The following is an 18,105-nucleotide window of genomic DNA, read 5'->3' as shown; positions in this document are numbered from 1 at the left end:
AATCACCAGGTGATAGTAGCACAATCACCAGGTGATAGTAGCAATTCACGACGGTGACGATCAGCAGCCTTTTTCTGCTTTGCCCGAGTCTTCTCCAAGGCAACTTTAATTTTCTTATACATCTCATCCATGTTCTCAACATATCGATCTGCCTCAAAGATCTTGTTCTTTGTATGCAAAATGGGAGGAACCTTTTTGCCGCCTTCAACAATCTCAAAAGATGCCTTGCATGTGGACGAATGGACCGTATTGTTGTACGCATACTCAAGCATAGGCAAATACTGTTCCCACTTGCCCTTATTATCTGACACATAACATTTCAGCAGATCTAAGACAATAGAATTAGCCTCTTCTGATTGTCCATCAGTTTGTGAATGAAATGAAGACGAGAACTTGAGCGTAGTGCCCATGTTCTCAAACAATCCTCTCCAGAACAAACTGGTCATGCGAGGATCACGATCACTGATAATCGATTGTGGCATACCATGGTACTTAAACACATTGTACATGAATAAGCGTGTCATTTGATCAGATTTTATCTTCTTCCTGACAGGGATAAAATGGGCTTGCTTGCTGAACCTGCAGATAATGGTCCATATATCATCATTCCCTGTTGGCGTTCTTGGAAGATCAAAGATAAAGTCCATGGCAATGCTTTCCCATGGCTTATCCGGAATCGGCAGTGGTTGTAACAACCCTGGTGCCTTTTGCCTGTCAAACTTGACCTTTTGGCAAACTATGCATGCTCGCACAAAGGCATCCACATCTCTCCTCAAGGTAGGCCAATAGAAGAATGTCTCTACCGCTTTAATTGTTGCATCAATGCCACGATGCCCTGCATACGGTGGGACATGACTCTCTTCCATGACCTTATGTCGCAGTGGCCTAGTGATACAAAGTCTGCCATGCGTCATCATAAAACCATCTCTGAGGAGGTAGTGCTCGTGATGTTGCCCCTCTTGTAACTGTTCTAGCCTTGCAAAATCTTCATCAGCAGTATACTGTTCCTTCATGTCATCTAGCTCATGATGATAAGGAATTAACACAGCTGAACTTTGTGGCTTTCTTGATAACGCATCAGCCACAACATTCTTCTTGCCTTCCACGTGCATAATCTGGAAGTGGAACATGGAAAGAATGTTTGCCCATCGCATATGCTTTTCGGATAACTTTGACTGTGTCAAGAAGTATCGCAAGGTCTGATAATTTGTTTGGACAACAAAATCAGCACCTAAGAGGTAGTGCTTCCAGCTAGAAAGCGCATGAATCACGACCAAGAGCTCTTTCTCATAGACTTGCATAGTCCTCTCTGGCCCTTGCAAAATTCGGCTTTCATAAGCTACTACCCGTCCATCTTGCATTAGCACTGCTCTGATGCTACTGCCACACGCGTCACACTGGACCACAAATGACTTCCTGAGATCTGGCAAAACAATAACTGGATCTGAAGTCAACTTTTCCTTTAAGAGACTAAAAGCTGAAATCTCTTTTTGGGTCCATCTAAAAGTGACCTCTTTCTTTTGCAAAACGTGAAGAGGCGATGCTATCTCCGCAAAATTTCTGATAAACCTTCTATAGTAGGAACACAATCCCAAGAAGCTTCTACATCGTGCACAGTCTTCAAGTCTGGCCATGTCTTGATAGCTTCGACCTTTGTGGGATCCATTCTAACACCATCCTTTGAGACTATGTGGCCAAGAAAGTGGATCTCTTCGAGGAAGAATTCACTTTTCTTAGGATTGACAAGTAACCTGTGACTGCGTAGCTCTTCGAACACAATGGTCAAGTGACGCCTATGCTTCTCTTCATTCTTCGAATAGACTATCATGTCATCGAAGAACGTCCCAACAAATTGTTGATGCGAGCGGAAAATCCAGTCCATCATTCTGTTGAACGTGGCAGGAGCATTTGTTAGCCCAAACGGCATCACTAGAAACTCATAAAGACCAAATGTCATTCTAAACGCAGTCTTGTGCACATCCTTTGGCCTTATACGAATTTGATGGTACCCACTCTTAAGGTCTATCCTGCTGAAAATTGCAGCACCCTCTAAACGATCGAGAATATCATCAATTCTAGGAATAGGAAACCTATTCTTGATGGTATTCTTATTCAACGCACGGTAATCAATACACATGCGCCATGAGCCATCCTTCTTTTGCACTAGGAGCACTGGGGAGCAAAAGGGTGAAGAACTAGGCTGAATCAGCCCCTTCTCTAATAACTCCTCAACCTGGCCAAAAATCTCTTTCTGTTGCGCCGCACTAACCCTGTAGGGAGGTCTATTTGGTGGGCTACACCTTGGCACCAAATCTATCCGATGGTCCTCAGGTCTCTCTGGTGGCAATTGTGATAGTAATGAATTAGAAAAACAATCACTAAACTTTTGCAAAAATGTTGACCTTTCTTTATCTAACACAGATAAATTTGACTGATCACTATCTGAGACATCACGTGCAAAAATCAAGTACACAAAAAGATGATTCTTTATTGCAGAAGTGATAGCAGAAGCAGATACAATAGGGACTGACTCTCCTTTAAGCCTTACATCCAAGATGTGAGTTTTGCCCCTATGCTGTACAGTGATCTTTTTGTTGTAGGCATCCAAGACTCCATGCACTTGGAACATCCACGGGATCCCCAACAAGGCGTTACATCCTTTCAACGGCATGATGTAGAACTCTTCTGTGTCCACATATGACTGGATATGCAGACGCAGCTTTCCAATGATGGGAGTAACACACTCCGAGTGGCCAGGACATGCCAACCCTACCTCTGCTGTGTACCCCATCTCTTCAGCTCTGATGCCCAGCTTCATAGCTAACTCTAGTGAGATAAAGTTGGCTTTGGCACCTGGATCAAAGAAGATGAGTGCCGTCTGATCCCTAACTTTACCCCATGCCCTGCATAACTCACTGGCATTTGTGCTGGGCCTGTCACCCACCATGTCTGGCACTAAACCTGCCGTGGGTTTAGGCTTCTTGCCTCTCTGGTCTTCTTTATCCTCTGAGTCAGCTGGTCTTTTTCTTGGTGGACAATTGATAGCAAAGTGACCAGGCTGCTCGCATATAAAGCATTTGTTCTCAGCCATTAGGACCTTCTTTTCCTCGAGCGACTTGCGCACAAAAGGCTTCCTTTTCTGTTTCTTTGCCTGCGCTCCAGAAGTCCCGGCTGAATCCTTGTCTTTGGTGGCCTTTTTTGACCCCTGTGACGCATCAGGAGCCGTTTTCACAAAGGGCTTTTTCGCTGAATTTTTCTTTTGCTGCTCTCCTTTGTCGTTGCTCGGAAATCCACCGTCCTCTCCTTTCAACAAGGCAAGACCAGTGTTCGCAACTTCCATAAGCTGAGTGAGGGTAGCCACTCTGTTCTTTGTACAGTAATTGCGAAGCCCTTTAGGCAGCCCACAACAGTACTTCTCTATCTGCTCTGTCAATGGCACAAATCTGTAGAAGGTCACTGAGAGTAACGCTTTACAAAACCTCCTATTGTACTCCAGCAAGCTCTTGCATGAAGCTGAAGTAATCTGGTGCCAATCTGTCATGACGTCAGCTTCAAATTCATTTGACAGCCAAGCAGATGCAAACATTTGCTTGAAGTAAACCCAAGTGGCGGGTGCTTGCCTTTGCATTAACAATGTCGTCCACCATGTGAGCGCATTGTCCTTTAAGAAAGTGGCAGCTTTCCTGACTTTGGAGGCCTCTGTAAAATTCCCTCCTGCATATGCTGTATCAAACTACTGGAGGAAGGTAAGAGCCTTTGTCTTATCCTCGAAACCACTGAAGGTATTGAACTTTACAGCTGTACCACCTTCTTTGTAAGCCTTCGGCTTCTCTAGTGCCCCCAAGTTGTCATAAGGAATGGTTTGCAACATGGGCACCTTAGTAGGCATGATCGGCACATCTGGGCCATTGACATTTTGCCTCAGAGGTGCGATATCTAGCTGTTGTCCAGAAAAACCAGCCATGCCAAAATGACCTTGTGGCACCCCAAACTGGCCCTGGTTGCAGTGAAAACCCTGCTGCATGTCGATACTACCATACATTGGGTTTGGCATGATGCCTTGCATACCCCCGAACACTGTTCTTGGCATGTACGGCTGACTTCCAAGCGCATAACCAGCCATACTTTGGAACACTGATCCACCCCTGAAATACCCAGGATATACCGTGGGTGGTGGAAAAACTGGGTGCAGAGCCTGGTATCCAGTTCCCTGTCCATTCAAGACAGCATTTTGAAAGTTGCTACTGATAAAGCCTCTTAAGTTTGTATGTGTCGAAGACCACTGTCATAGTCGCTCTCTTGTTTGGTTGGTCTCCTACACCCATGCACTAACTGGGACCAATATCCCCACTCCTTGGCCTAATACTCATTGAGAAAACTGCATAAAATTGAGACTATGACTGCGGGACACCCTAGGAGGTCTCACCTCATGCCAGCCGGTTAGGTTGGGCACATACATGGATTGTACGGCCGGAGAAGGTACATCTACCACAATTACGGTCAGGGAAGCCACAAAACAACCCCCACTCCCTAAGTTGCTCTTGTGAGATACTAGATCATAGGGTCGGAGAAGGTACGTCTACCACAGACACGGTCCGGTAAAGCCACAAAACAGTCCCCACTCCCTAAGCTGCTCCTGTGAGATGCTAGAGCCACCACCAAACAAAAGATCGAACTCTAACAAAAACACTAGGGTATTCTGTGTTGTCGCCTTTGTTAGATTGTTCGACTTACATGTCTGTATAGATCCGTCATATCATAATATCAGTAACTGAGTTAGTAACCGTGCGTCCTCTTTGCATGGGGCAAAATGAGAGGGAGGGTCCTCTTTTATAGTCTACATCGCACACTCCTTGAATCTGACGGCACAAATGGGACACATACATGCTACTTACCCTAGACTGCATGCTGATGCCAATGTCCACAAAAGTGTAACAACACACTTGACCATGCTCCCCTACCATCATTTAGGGTAGGTGAGCCAGTAAGGATGCGCGCATGGTCGTCTGGCAAATTTCAGTGTTTGGAGTGAATGAAGTTCTGTAACAAGACACACTCTCGGACGCGCGCTCGCTGCTGCTGTGTAGTCCACGCTGCGCCATTGCTCCCCCCCCCCCCCCCCCCCCCCCCCAAGCGCTGCCTAATCTTCCCGCTGGCTGCCTCCCTCTCCCCCGCTTGCCCTCAGTCCCCGCTGCCCCCCTCGCGCTGCCCCTGCCCCTGCCCGTCCGCTCGCTCTCAACCGCCGCCCGCTGCCCTCTCCCCTGCGCCTGTTTCACTGCCCTGCCCGCTTGCCCCCCCCCCCCCCTTCTCGGCCCGTTCGTCCGCTCGTTTGGTTCCTCCTCCTCGGCAACTCCCTGTAGTTCGGCATTTTCGGCACTTGTTTCAATTCCTTGGAGCAGTGTTTGGCGCGCCCAATTGCAGCACCCTTCTTACGCCACAACAATAGACACAAATGGAGGCTCCAGCTTCGCCACAAAGGGACTCGCCAGAAGCCCCCTCGCCCGACTCCGCTGAGCCCACCATTCGACTTGCTCTCTCGCCGACAGAGCAAGCGAGCCTTGACGCAGAGGTAGAGCGATTGCAGGCGACCTTGGTCATCTGCAAGATTCTTGGCACCCGACTTAGCAGAGGAGAGCTGCGAGACCTTCTTCCAGGCCCGCCTTCTCGCAGAGGTGGGCAAGATCTTGGATGTCCAGATTCTCGGACGGGGTTACTATCAGATCGATTTTGAGTCCTCCGAGATGGCGTCCAAGGTCATAGCTATGAGTCCACTGGCCATCCGAGCATCACGTGCCCACTTTCGATAGTGGCGACATGGTTTTGACCCAGCTTCGGATGTTCTAGTAGAGGAGGCAGACATCCCCATCTCAGTCTGCTTTCCGGGTTTACGGAGGGAGTACTTACCACTTCTTTCCAGGATCGGTTCCGCCATTGGGACTGTCCTAGAGACACCTCGTACGGCAGCATCAGTAGCTGCCAAGGCGGCTGACATTCCCTCAGTTCGAGTTTTGGTCAGAGATACCCACACACTCCCGAAGGTTATCCTTTTACCTCGGGGGAGTGGGGGTTGGTTTCGACAGAGTGTGGAGATCTCGGGCCTCCCGAACCAGTGCTTCATTTGCCGACAGATGGGCCATCTAGCGAAGGCCTGTCCACGGAGGAGGCCGCGACTTGCACCACAGCCTCAACCCCAGCCTGCCAGGGCTGGCCCGTAGCCACAGTCAGCGGCACAGCGCACGCATGCAGAGCCACCCTCCGAGGCTGGGGCTCCAGCGGAGGAGGGGTGGTAGCAGGCCCGTGGTCGACGACGCCAGGGGCCACAGCGTCAGCTTGGCACTCAGAGTGGCCCTCAGGTGCCTACTCAGCAGCAGTGGGTTCCCACGGGGAACCGCTTTGGTCCTCTTGAGCATGAGGAGATCCCTGTGCCAGCCCCCACCTCCGCCTCACCCTCGGCAGCCTCTCCCCCCCCAGAGTTCCCCCCTTCTTCCTCATCCTCCCCCTCGCCTTCTGCTCCCGTCGCCTCTCCACCTCGCCCCTCTACCTCTGTCGCCCCATCCTGCCCCTCTTCTCCTTCGCTCCCCCTAGCTCCTTCTCCCCCCCCTCGTGCTCCAGTTCCACAGTCGACTCAGGAGACTGGTCCTTCTTCGGCGGCTAGGAGATCTCTTGGCAGTGCCTTTGCCACGAGTCGCCTAGCGAGAGAGGGTCAGCCCTTCTTACGGCCCCCCTTGCAGATTCAGACATCTTCCCTTGCAGCTATCCCTCGGGGTCTGACGAGCATTGACATTCGACGCCGCTGGGACTTCTTCGACTACGGGTTCACTCGTTTTCTCGGCGATTCTGCAACAGACCATGAGGCAGCCTGCTTCAGGGTCCATGCTTTGTTCCTTGCCGCTAGGGGGACAGAGGCTTTGGACTCGGCAGTTGGTTTCTCCTTCTCCCTTTGTGGTAGAGCCGAGACAGAGTGGTCCCTCGACTCAGTGTTGGGATGGTTGAATACACAGGTCCTAGAGTTCTCTCATCACATTGGAGAACTTGGAGTTACAGATATGCTGCAGACTTTGTGGCCATTGGCCAAGTTTGCGGTGACACCCCCAGACTTAGCAGGATGTAGGCACATTGTGGTGTACTTCTTTGCTGATACCATAGTTACCGGGGAACGCCCCCTAGCCCCCGTTCCGGCGTTCCGGGGGGGCAGTTCCCTTCCCAAACGTTCCGAAACGTCCCGAAACGTTTGACGTTCCGGGTGGCCAGTGCAAACCGGAACGGCCGTTCCGGAACGTTCCGAACGCCCCCAAAACGTTCCGGAATGCCCCTGGAACAGCAACGGCTACAAACAAATTTGGCAAAAATTGAAAAAATTGAAGTAAATGTTTGGGCTTCTTTTTGAAGTGTGCAAGGCCTCAAGGACTCATAAAATGCACCCCCCTCCCCCTTTCTCTCCACAAGCTAATCCTCAAGGCTCAAGCTCTCTCCCTCTCACACTCTCAAGATCTCTCCCTCTCAAGACTTACTCTCTCAAGGCTCAAGGCTTTAAGCCTTCAAGCTCTCTTCCTCTCCCTCCCACTCTCTCAAATCTCTCCCTCTCCCTCTCACTCTCTCGAGTCTCTCCCTCTCTCTCTCTCTCTCTCTCTCTCACACATCATCTAGTCATAGCAAGATTGAATGGTCTTCAAAACGAGTTTTTTGTGAGTATTATAGTCAAAGCACTCTAATACTCCTTGTATTTAAACACAAGAAGCTAAAAAATGCACTATTTGGGTGTTTTTTATACCTCCCGTTCCGCGCCGTTCCCGTTCCGAACCCCTAGCCGTTCCCCCGTTCCGCGGGGATCCCGTCGCCGTTCCCGTTCCGCGTTCTGGGTAACTATGGCTGATACGCAGTGTTTGGCTTGCTATGTTTACATTCATGAGGACTCGTGGACAGAGGAGGTTGCTTTACGCACGGCTCGCTCTGCTTGGGCTTGGGCTAGGCACTCATTGCAGTCACGCCTGTCTAGAGGACGCTCGGATGCGGATTACTCCCCATCCAAGCCAGCCTCGAAGATAGCCCGTCTTGCTGCTGCGGCAGTATCTGTTCTCCCTCGCTCCCCATGAGGATTGTCTCATGGAACGTGGAGGGACTAGGTGGGCCCCAGTTTCAGCGACAACGGGGCCGATTGCGTCAGGAGCTTCAGCGTTGCCTTGTGGGAGGAGAGATTGATCTCCTTATGCTTCAGGAGCACCATTTGTGTGAGAGCCGCATTCGGCGATGTGGTCAGATTTTGCGTGGACGTTATGATACCTTTTGGTCAGCTGGTTTTGGACCTGGAGGCATCCAGGGTGGGGTATGTATGACTATTGCGGACTCATTACAGCAGGCCATTGTGGGCAGAGGGATTATTGTGCCAGGCAGGGCTCAGTGGATTACTATGCAGGTTCAGGGTGGCCTTGTGGGTTTCCTGAACATCTATGCGCCCAATGTGGCGAGCGCTCGTGCAGAGTTTTGGTCATAGATTGTTGAGTCTTTGCGGCAGGCCGATCATTGGTGTATAAGAGGGGACTTCAACATGTTGGAGGACCCTTCTGACAGGATTGGTGGCAGCCATGCTACTGTGCATGGAGTCGAGTTGGCAGCTTGGGAGAGGTTGTGTATGACTTTGAGGGTCTCGGATACATGGCAGCACTCTGGTTTTGTGAGACCCCCAGACAGTCTTGCCTTCTCTAGATCGGACCGCAGAGTGGGAGGAGTGAATCTATCGCGGATAGATCGCTTCTACACTAGTGACCACTTCAGTGACTTGGGGGGATCAGTGGGCATCCTGGCAGGGACCTCCTTCTCGGACCATGCACTAGTGATCCTCACAGTGGCAGACAGACAGAGGAGTGGGAGCACGATGCTTCGCATCCCAGAGAGGGTCTTGTTGGACTCAGCACTCAGAGAGAGGGTAGAGGCTCTCTGGACAGAGGGTATGGACAGCCAGGATTCACCTGCAGACAGTGTGGCCTCAGGCCTAGCTCAGCTTAGCCACTTTTTTCTTCGGGAGTCTCTAGCTTGTCGGGCTGCAGCGAGAGAGGCGGAGCAGCGTCTCAGACGAGGCATTGCTTCACTACAGAGGATGCAGGAGCAGCATATAGACAGTCCATGGTTGGAGGAGCAGTTACAGCAGGCTCGACAGGAGCTTGCTAGCAGAGAGGAGAGGCGTCATGAGTTTGCCTTCCACCGACAGGCATCTTAGTGGACTCAGGTGGGTGACAGAGTGACTGGTGCCTTTTTTGAGACAGTGGGACCTCGACACTCGCATGCCAAGGTCAATCAGTTGAGGAGGCCCGATGGGTCAGTTGCTTGTGAGCCCGAGGATATGTGTGCAGTTGCTATTGACTTTTACCGTGAGTTACTGTCGGCTGAGCCCCAGTTAGAGCGGCAGGATGCATGCAGGGAGCAGGTTTGGGCACAGATGCCATGTCTTGTGACTGAGGAGATGCGCCAGAGGCTAGAGATGCCACCCTAGCTGGAGGAGCTGCACACGGCTCTTAGGGCCCTCCCCCGTGGTAGCTGGCTAGGTGAGGTTGGGTTGACTCCCAGCTTTTTCTTAGAGTACTGGGACTTGCTTGGCCCAGATCTCTGTCGTGCTTTCCAGTACATTTTACACACAAGAGTGATGCCTGACAGCATGAGTGAGGGCATGATCTACCTTATTCCCAAGGAGGGTGGCACCTTGGATGAGATCCGACAGTGACGCCCCATCACCATCCTCAACTCAGCCTACAAAATTCTTGCCAAGGCTCTGAGTTTGAGGATTCGGCCACTTTTAGAGAGCCTTATACATGGGACTCAGACAAGTTTTGTCAAGGAACGCAGTATCCTTGACAACATCTTTACTTTCTGGGAGGCTTCGGCCCTGGCACGGCTCCGTGGTGAGGACCTTGTGATTCTTCTTCTCGATTTTGAGAAGGCATACGACAGAGTTGACTGGGACTTTCTAGAGGGCACTACGCAGGATGGGCTTCTCAGATGCTTGGATCAGAGGGGTGTCAGCTTTGTACAGACAGGCTCACAGTCAGGTGCTCTTGGCAGGAGGTAGAGGTGAGCGCTTCATGCTTACACGCTCGATCAGACAGGGTTGTCCTCTCGTTCCCTTTCTCTTTCTGTTCTATGCGGAGGCGATGAGCAGATTTTTGGTGTCACAGCAGGTTGGTCTACGGGGCTTAGCACTCCCTATTCGGGGAGATGAGCTACTGGACGTTGAGTTTGCCGATGACTCAGCATTGTACTTGGATGGCCAGGAGGCCAATCTTCACAGTTGTGAGCAGGCTTTGGAGACTTTTTGTTGTGCAGCGGGAGCACTGATCAAGTGGAGAAAGACAGTGGCTTTCTCGGTTGGTAGTGCTCCTGTGCCAGATTGGATGCCAGGAGAGGGTTTCAGGTGGATTCCCCCAGGGACTGCAGTTCGGTACTTGGGTTGTCAGGTTGGTCTGGACTTGTCTCCCGAGCAGCAGATTGCTCCTCTTCTCCTGTCCATCAGGAGAAAGCTGTTACATTGGAGCTCAACACGACTTTCTCTGGCTGGTAGAGTAGTAGTTGCCAACCAGGTGTTGTTGGCGACTATGTGGTACATCACTTCTTGCTGGATTTTCTCGAGTTCTTGTATCAGCCAGGTAGAGAGGCTGGTCAGGAACTTCCTTTGGTCAGGACGTGACACTCAGATAGCCCGAGCCAAGGTGGCTTGGTCGGTCATCACGCTTCCTTGTTCTCAAGGAGGGCTTGGGATCATTGATCCAACACAGCAGAGCAGAGCCCTTCTTGGGACGTTAATAGTCAAAGGACTTCCAGGTGAGGAGCCCTGGAAGGAGTTCTTGCTGCAGAGGCTTCGCGCCAGGGTGCCTCAGTCAGGAGGCCCTTGGCAACCTTTGACCAGATGGATCTTTACAGAGATGCGCCGAGTTGGTTTGAGCAGGAGACGGGAGGACCGCTTCGCTGTGAGTTTGCTTCGATCTTGGGAGCTCTTACGGCGTGGCCTGGAGCAAAGACAGTCGACATGCACGGAGGAGCGCCTACGGCAGCCCCTCGTCTGGAACCCCATGGTTAGCACTCAGAGAGGTCACTTGGTTGGTAGTCGGCCTCATGTTTCCTGGGGTCCTATGGCAGCAGGTCCAGTGCGCTCTCTAGGTGGCTGGCTAGAGTTCGCAGATTTGTCGGAGGAGGTGCAGGGTCTCCAGCTACAGGGCATGAGAGGGGTGCAGAGCATGTGTCAGGACATCTCAGAGTCAGTTCCAGCTGAGTGGCTCACGCCTCTCGAGCCAGTAGCACCCCGGTGGATGGGAGCCTTCACACGACTGGAGGTTCTCATTTCAGTCAGGGCCTGCTCAGAGATTGTCCCAGACCTTTTCTTCGAGCTTCAGGGTGGGGGACGACTCCAGCGAGTTGCAATAGAGGCCCCGCAGGTAACAGAGTGCTGTTTCCAGAGGATCCGAGTTGTGGGCATCTGTGGGAGGACTTGCGTCATAGACCGTGACCTAGCAGCTCTTGAGACTGGACACTGGAGGCTATGGGCTTGGGAGTGTTGTCCACTGGCATGAGTACAGTGGGATCCTGGTGAGTGGCTTTGGAGGGACCCCTTCTCTTCTGCAGACCACCCAGGAGTCCCCTTCTTTCAGTACACTGTTCGGCTTGGACGTCATATACTTGCAGCACAGAGAGAGGCCCGCCCCGTTGCAACACGTCATTGGCAGGAGGAGGGCCCCACAGTCTAGTTCTTGACAGCCTTTTGGGAGAGGCTTTGGGACTCCCGACAGTCCAGGCGCGTCACCTTGTTTCAATGGCTGGTTGCACACAGAGCTACAGCAGTAGGGAGCTGGCTTGTGCATAGTTGTCTTTCGGCCGCATGCGCAGCCTGTGACCAGTTGGTGGAGAGTCAGCGTCACTGTCTTTGGGACTGTCCCTCGGCCCAGCAGGTGTGGCTACGAGTTCTTCGGCTGATGTCTACTCTCTCCACGGCTAGACAGTACACTTGGGGGGCAGCGGCTTGGTCCACTCTCACGGGCCCGACACTTCAATTTGAGCTATCTTCCACCAGCAGGATGATAGTGATAAGGGGGGGCGACCTACACTCCAGCCGCTACAGAGCTTACTCCACAGGAGTGGTGCAGTGAGAGAGAGGAGTGTTGGGAGCTCATCAGTGGCCTGACACTTTGGTTCATCTGGCGGGCCCGCTGTTTCCGCATTTTTGAGGCTCGCTCTGTGCCACCAGCAGAGACTGTTCATGACTTTTGGCTAGAGCTGATCCATACTCTCAGAGGACAGCTTGAGGGACTACAGGGCAGCTCCGACCGCATGCGGGAGCGCCGCGAGGCTTTCCTTCGACTGTGGCGCCCTGGGCCTTTCTACACCATTGTCCAGGGTGTGCTCAGATGGCACTACCGTCCACCTGTGTGGCTCTTCCCTCCTCCCATCTCTTGATTTAGCCTCACTGTATATATGTTGTTCTTTCATTGGGAGAGTCTCCCCATCATGTTTGTTGTAGCCCTCTCTTGCAGAGGTGGTTGTAGCCCTATGGGCAGTTTTCATTAACTAATAGAAGGATCTTGTTCTCGGAAAAAAAAAAGGATGCGCGCATGAATGGCCAAGTGTGTGAGGCCCATTAGAGAGCACTCCTTGTTCCAACAACTGTGCAAAATTGGTTGAGAGCCGACCTTTTGTGACCTTCTTTTGGAACAAAAGTGCCTCCTTAGAGTCGGTTTTCAAAATTTTGAAATACCGACTTGCACAAATTTCTAAAAAATATCAATATTGGTCTTGAAAAAAGTGCCTTGAAAAGACAAATCCAAATATATATATATATATATCTTCAGATGTCAGATTTGCATTGAATAGGCCCCCCCCCCCCCCCCCCTCCCCCCCCACCCCCCCCCCCCCCAAAAAAAAACGCTCTTTTTGTTAGGTGCACTTAGGCCGGTTCAGAGAAGCCCGCCGGTAGTTTTCATGCTTTCCTTTTGCCACCGGCTCCTTTGTTCAGTCGAGACAGAGGAAGATTTAGCAGCGAGGCATCCAATGAGTGTAGCTCACGTGGTGAGGTAGCTGACTTGCAGCCACTGGCGTGAGTTCTACCCTCGTAGTCTGCAGTTCGCGCTGACAAAGTGCTTTTTAAGTGGAACTCTTCCGGGTCGGGTGGGCGGGGGGTTTCGCCAATTTTTTGTTGTGCGTCCGGAAATGCCGCTCTTTTCTTCAGCTCAATGGGTGTGCGCCGCGAGGGACGCATGCCTCTTACTTCTTCCCCGTCTGAACCGGCCCTTATAGTGGTACAGTCACCCTATGCAAAAATGGGTTTTGCGGGTTTTTTTTCTTATCTCATGGATCTGTCTGGGCATGCATGACAAAGGTGCTGGACTCGGATCCCTTCGGATTTTCTAGCCTAAGAGTGGTTGTGATGTAGTAGTGGCATGTCTGCGTGACAACTACTAGACTTTAGATTGACATAATTGCTCGTGTGGTTTGGATCTATTTTGGCACTTCTTTTGTTTGTTGGATTCAAAGTTTACGCATGCACGGATGCTTACTGTGAGACCCCCTATTTTGGCACGTCTTTGTTTGATTCGAAGTTTACATGCACACGCACGTATGCTTAGTTTGAGACCACTCTAGCTACGATGTGTCAAACAAATGTGCTCTTATCATTTTGGTTGATTGTCATTAATTTGAATCTTGACCACAGATTGGCTATCTATACCTTACAAATCAGAGCCGGCTGCAAGAATTGATGGGAAAGCTTGGACTAACTTGGACCAATACAACAAATGCCAAGGAGATTGAGCTGGAAAAGAACCCTTCAAGCTAGATCAACATGTGTGGAAACTATGCGTCATGCTGCTTTATAATATATTTGAAATGGAAGGGCAAGGATTATGGAACCCTATAAGGAAAGGTTTTGATGCCACGTGGTGAGATGTTCATAGTGCAAGGGACGGCGCAAGTCGCATGCTCGGAGTTCAGGAGCTGGACATGGTCAGTAGGTTTTTTTTTTTTGGCAGGGGGGGGGGGGGACTCTACAAGAATGGATTTGGATGGTTTAATTTTGGAAGCTAACAGAAGCTCCCTAATTGGATACTTAAATCAAACTCTTGGACTTATCTGGTGTCAGATATCAAGGGTTTTAACAATCAAAGTTATTATATTGCTTCATCTTAGAAACGCCTCTTGGACATTGTAATATGTTTGTACTTTTGAAGAGATTAGTGTGAGACATTAGTAAGGTCAAGGGTCAAACTATGGCTGTAACTAAACTAGAAAACCTCTTGTTTGTTGGCATGCCTTTCCGCAGAAAGGGAGGGTGTATGCTGGAGGGAGTTTCAGCCCGTGTACGACGGACTACCCTTGGAATTTTGAAAGTTTAGTTTTCTTTCTAATCCATAGGGGCTCTCTCTCTCTCTCTCTCTCTCTCTCTCTCTCTCTCTCTCTCTCTCTCTCCATCCATGCCATGAAAGGCAGTGCTTGCATTTGTGTCGAGACGCCTTGTTTAGTTTTAGTAACATGAGGAATGCCCATTAGAGTTTGATATGGGAGGTTACTTGGCAAATACACTGTTTTTTTGCAAGAAATGACTTTCAGTACCGCAACTCAGTGTGGATGATGTTTTTGGCAAATGTAGCTTACTAAAAATTCACGTCGTCATGGTGATGCCTGCCAAAGAAACATTAGAGGATATTTTTGTGCTAGTTAAGACTCAAATGTTCTAAAATTAGGATTATGTGTTGGAATGACACTTTTACTCCCACTAAAGCTTGCGTTGTTTCCAGAATTCACTTTTGGGTTGATAATCAGTTGGATTAGTGAAACTGTTTTTAGTGAAATTTGTGGGAGGGAACACTTTGAGTTATGCTTTTTAGTTGGAACACATGTTATGAAGATAAATATCCTCTAACTCTAAACAGAAAATCAAGGTATAGATTTATATTGCATAATTTGTGGTTGCCAGTCATTATGTCCACAAGTGAAGTTGGTATGTATAGCTCAAAGATGACCTCTTGAGTATATAAACCAAGTCTGACATACACATTTGGTATAAAATTGTTTTCCTTAATAGGGCCGCAATGAATTCTAGCGCTTTGTGTTCTTCTGTCTGCTTTGCGTGTATTGCTTTGCTTTGTGTGTATTGCATGAGCCAGGAGGGGCTCCAGGTAGGCGTTGTAGGGGGTGGGGGAGTGTGGGGGTGCTCAAGGAAGTTGAGTGGCAGCAAAATCGATAATGGGGGGTAGATCTGCACAGCAGAGGAGTGGGGGGACTTCCCCAAGGAGGGGAACCTAGCCACTTTGTGCCTCCCTGCATGGTCAGTCTCATCGCCTTACCAATTTTTTACTTGGGGGTTTGGCAACAACCCCTCCCTCTTCTTGGGGAAATCCCGCATGCCATGCCTTGTCAGTTTACCAGTGCCCCATGGATCGAGGGCGAGCAACCTTGTGTGGCAGCGGAGGTTGCTTGGTGGCACCCTCATTCCTTGGGTGATATGCGATGTGCTCCAAGGTGTTGTGGAAGGTGCATTTTGGGCCCGTCGTCTGTTGTTGGATTTTGTAACCAGATCCTGAACAGTTTTCTCAGAAGCACATCCTCCCACATAGAAGCCTTTTTCGGCGGTCGTGAATTGGCAAATCACATGTTTGTTGTTAGTCGTTATTGCCATCCACTCCCATAAGCCTTGGGTTAACATGCGTCGGCCCATGATCAATGCTACTGATGCTGTTAATATCTAACAAATGCGATAAAAGCAATCAAGAATAGACGTGACATGGTTAAAGAAGAGAGAAAATTTCAAGAATCTTCATTTTTGAATTGAAAACATTGAGGTAGAGGGATGAAAAAGTGAGATAAAAATGAGGTAAGTTTTATAACATTTTTATTTTCGTAACTTCCTAGGAATTTTCAATGAGCAATGTCTTTACACTTGGCTTAAATATGACATTACAGATACTATCAACACCCTAAAAAAGAGAACTTAAAATCTTAAATCGCTTGAGTGTCCTTCATTTTTAGCAATCCTACATATCAATAGTTAATGTCTTGAATTTTTATTGCTATACCTGACATTATACATATTATCAACGCCCATAAAAAATTAAAAAAACCTTATATGGTTAGATTGTCCTTAATGTTTAGATTAATGTCTCGAATTTTATTACTATAAGATGAAATAAATACTTCCACATCAACTAGTTTACTATGGCTACTTCTTGGTGATTTTAAAATCTTGTAAGATTGAAGAGGGAACCTCTGATGCACACTACAATGGTTTTGGCTACATTATTGCAACTTACCAAATCTAAATTTTTTTTAGATGTAGAAATCAAAATGGAGTTGAAAAATGAATATTGATCACATGATATATGTGTATTATGTTTGATTTTACAAACAATAAATTGTACAATTTCTGGCACTATGTAATTTGGTTGTGTGCATACTCCTTGTCCCTTGGATTTTAGGCATAAATGTTTACCTTTTCTCCCTCTTCTCATGCCTTACATTCTTGTCCTGTGAAGTTTTGAAAACTTTTGAGAATGTGAGTATAAGTAAAGCAAAGTGTGTGCAAGCGCATGTGCATGAGTGCATGCAAGCAAGTGTTTGTCTTCTTGCCCTTCACCATAGGTTTTACATGGTTGGGCATCCATCTCTACCTTCTTTATACTTGTATACTTTTACCTCAGTATACATATAAGCAATGAAAAGTATTTGAGTTATGAAATCATATGCCAAGTTCCTATTCACCACGATTGAAAAAAAATTGGTTGAAGAGTTCCAACTACTAAGAAGGATATGAGTATGGGAAATTCTAGAAAGAGTAGATTTCTTTCATGTATATGTACAAGGTTTGAAACTTTATTAATCTTTGCGTGACATGGAATGCAAATGATAAATTGCCCACCTTGCTCTCATTAAGTTGCTATTTTTTCCCCCTTGTATGTAAAAAAAGCATGCCAATGAGAATGTTTCGAGTATGAAGTACACATAGTAAGGACTTCTACAGAATCAAATCAAACAAAAACAAAAATCCATATACCTAAATGGATGGATGGATGCATCAATAGAAATCCAAATAATCAAACTAACAACAAGATATGGAAAAATATTTGAGTGAGGAATAGACTAATATAAAGGTCTATAGAATGTTAGATAGAAAATAAAAAAGGTATAGATAGATAGATAACGATGAGATGTAAATCAACAGACAAGTAAATTGATCGGTATATCCTACATATGTTGATTTTCTCACCCCACAAATACATGTTTGTTTTTATGCACACACACCTATACACAAACATCTCAAGAGAAAGAGGGGGAGAGAGCCTTAGCCCACACACACACACACACACACACACACACACACACACACACACACACACACACACACACACACACACACACACACACACACACACACACACACACACACATTCACATTTAGAAAGAACTGATAGAGAAAGAGGCTAAAAGTTTTATACAACATAAATAGAGTTATGTATAGAGGGCAAGGGAAATCCACTAATGAGTGAGTTGGAAAGATAAATATGTCATCACTCTTAGCAGGTAGATCACGTGGATGAAGCACATATGTAGCATCAGTGGCAAAGATCCTCACGATAGCAAATACAGGTCGTGATCAATGTAAGCAAGAAGCCTTCCAAGTATACAAAGATTAGTATTTCAACACTTTCTCTCAGGCTCCATGCAAATATCTGAAAACTCGTTCTTACGATCGACATCATCTCTTGCACTCCTAACATCTTTTAAAATTGGTGTAGCTTCTTTGATTCGAGGTCCTCACATATGCAAGATTAATGTTGCTATCCAAGTCCCCCTTCTTGATGAATTTGCAATGCACCTCAATGAGCTTTGCGCCAATTGTATGATGCTAATGTTGTCACAATGTAGGACATCCGGCCCATGTGCCCATTGCCAAAGTTTTAAAGTAGCACAAGTAGCCATGTCACTTTACTTATCCAAAAAACTCTAGTTTCCATAAACTAAGGTATAATCCAAAGTATTGATAATCCATAAGGGTCAAAGTGGCCAAGCTTTGTCAACATGAGAAGGGGACACAAATGGTCAAAGCCTGTGTAGCAAGACTTGATATGGATTTATGGA

The 18,105-nt window shown here is 48.2% G+C and overlaps 1 protein-coding gene across 1 annotated transcript in view; it reads left to right on the top strand.

The window, feature by feature from the left end:
• LOC147419292 (uncharacterized) overlaps nucleotides 1–14,238 on the top strand; it is a 53,189-nt gene extending 38,951 nt beyond the window's left edge. Inside the window, exon 6 of the mRNA XM_086505514.1 lies at nucleotides 13,688–14,238. Coding sequence (XP_086361640.1) covers nucleotides 13,688–13,810 — 123 coding nt within the window. The 3' untranslated portion in view covers nucleotides 13,811–14,238. The remainder of the gene's footprint in view (nucleotides 1–13,687) is intronic.
• Nucleotides 14,239–18,105: the final 3,867 nt, after the last annotated feature.

Source organism: Adiantum capillus-veneris, chromosome 29, assembly GCF_014529385.1.
Source record: "Adiantum capillus-veneris isolate H3 chromosome 29, ASM1452938v2, whole genome shotgun sequence".
Lineage (NCBI taxonomy): Eukaryota > Viridiplantae > Streptophyta > Polypodiopsida > Polypodiales > Pteridaceae > Adiantum > Adiantum capillus-veneris.
This window is presented reverse-complemented; position numbering and strand designations above follow the sequence as displayed.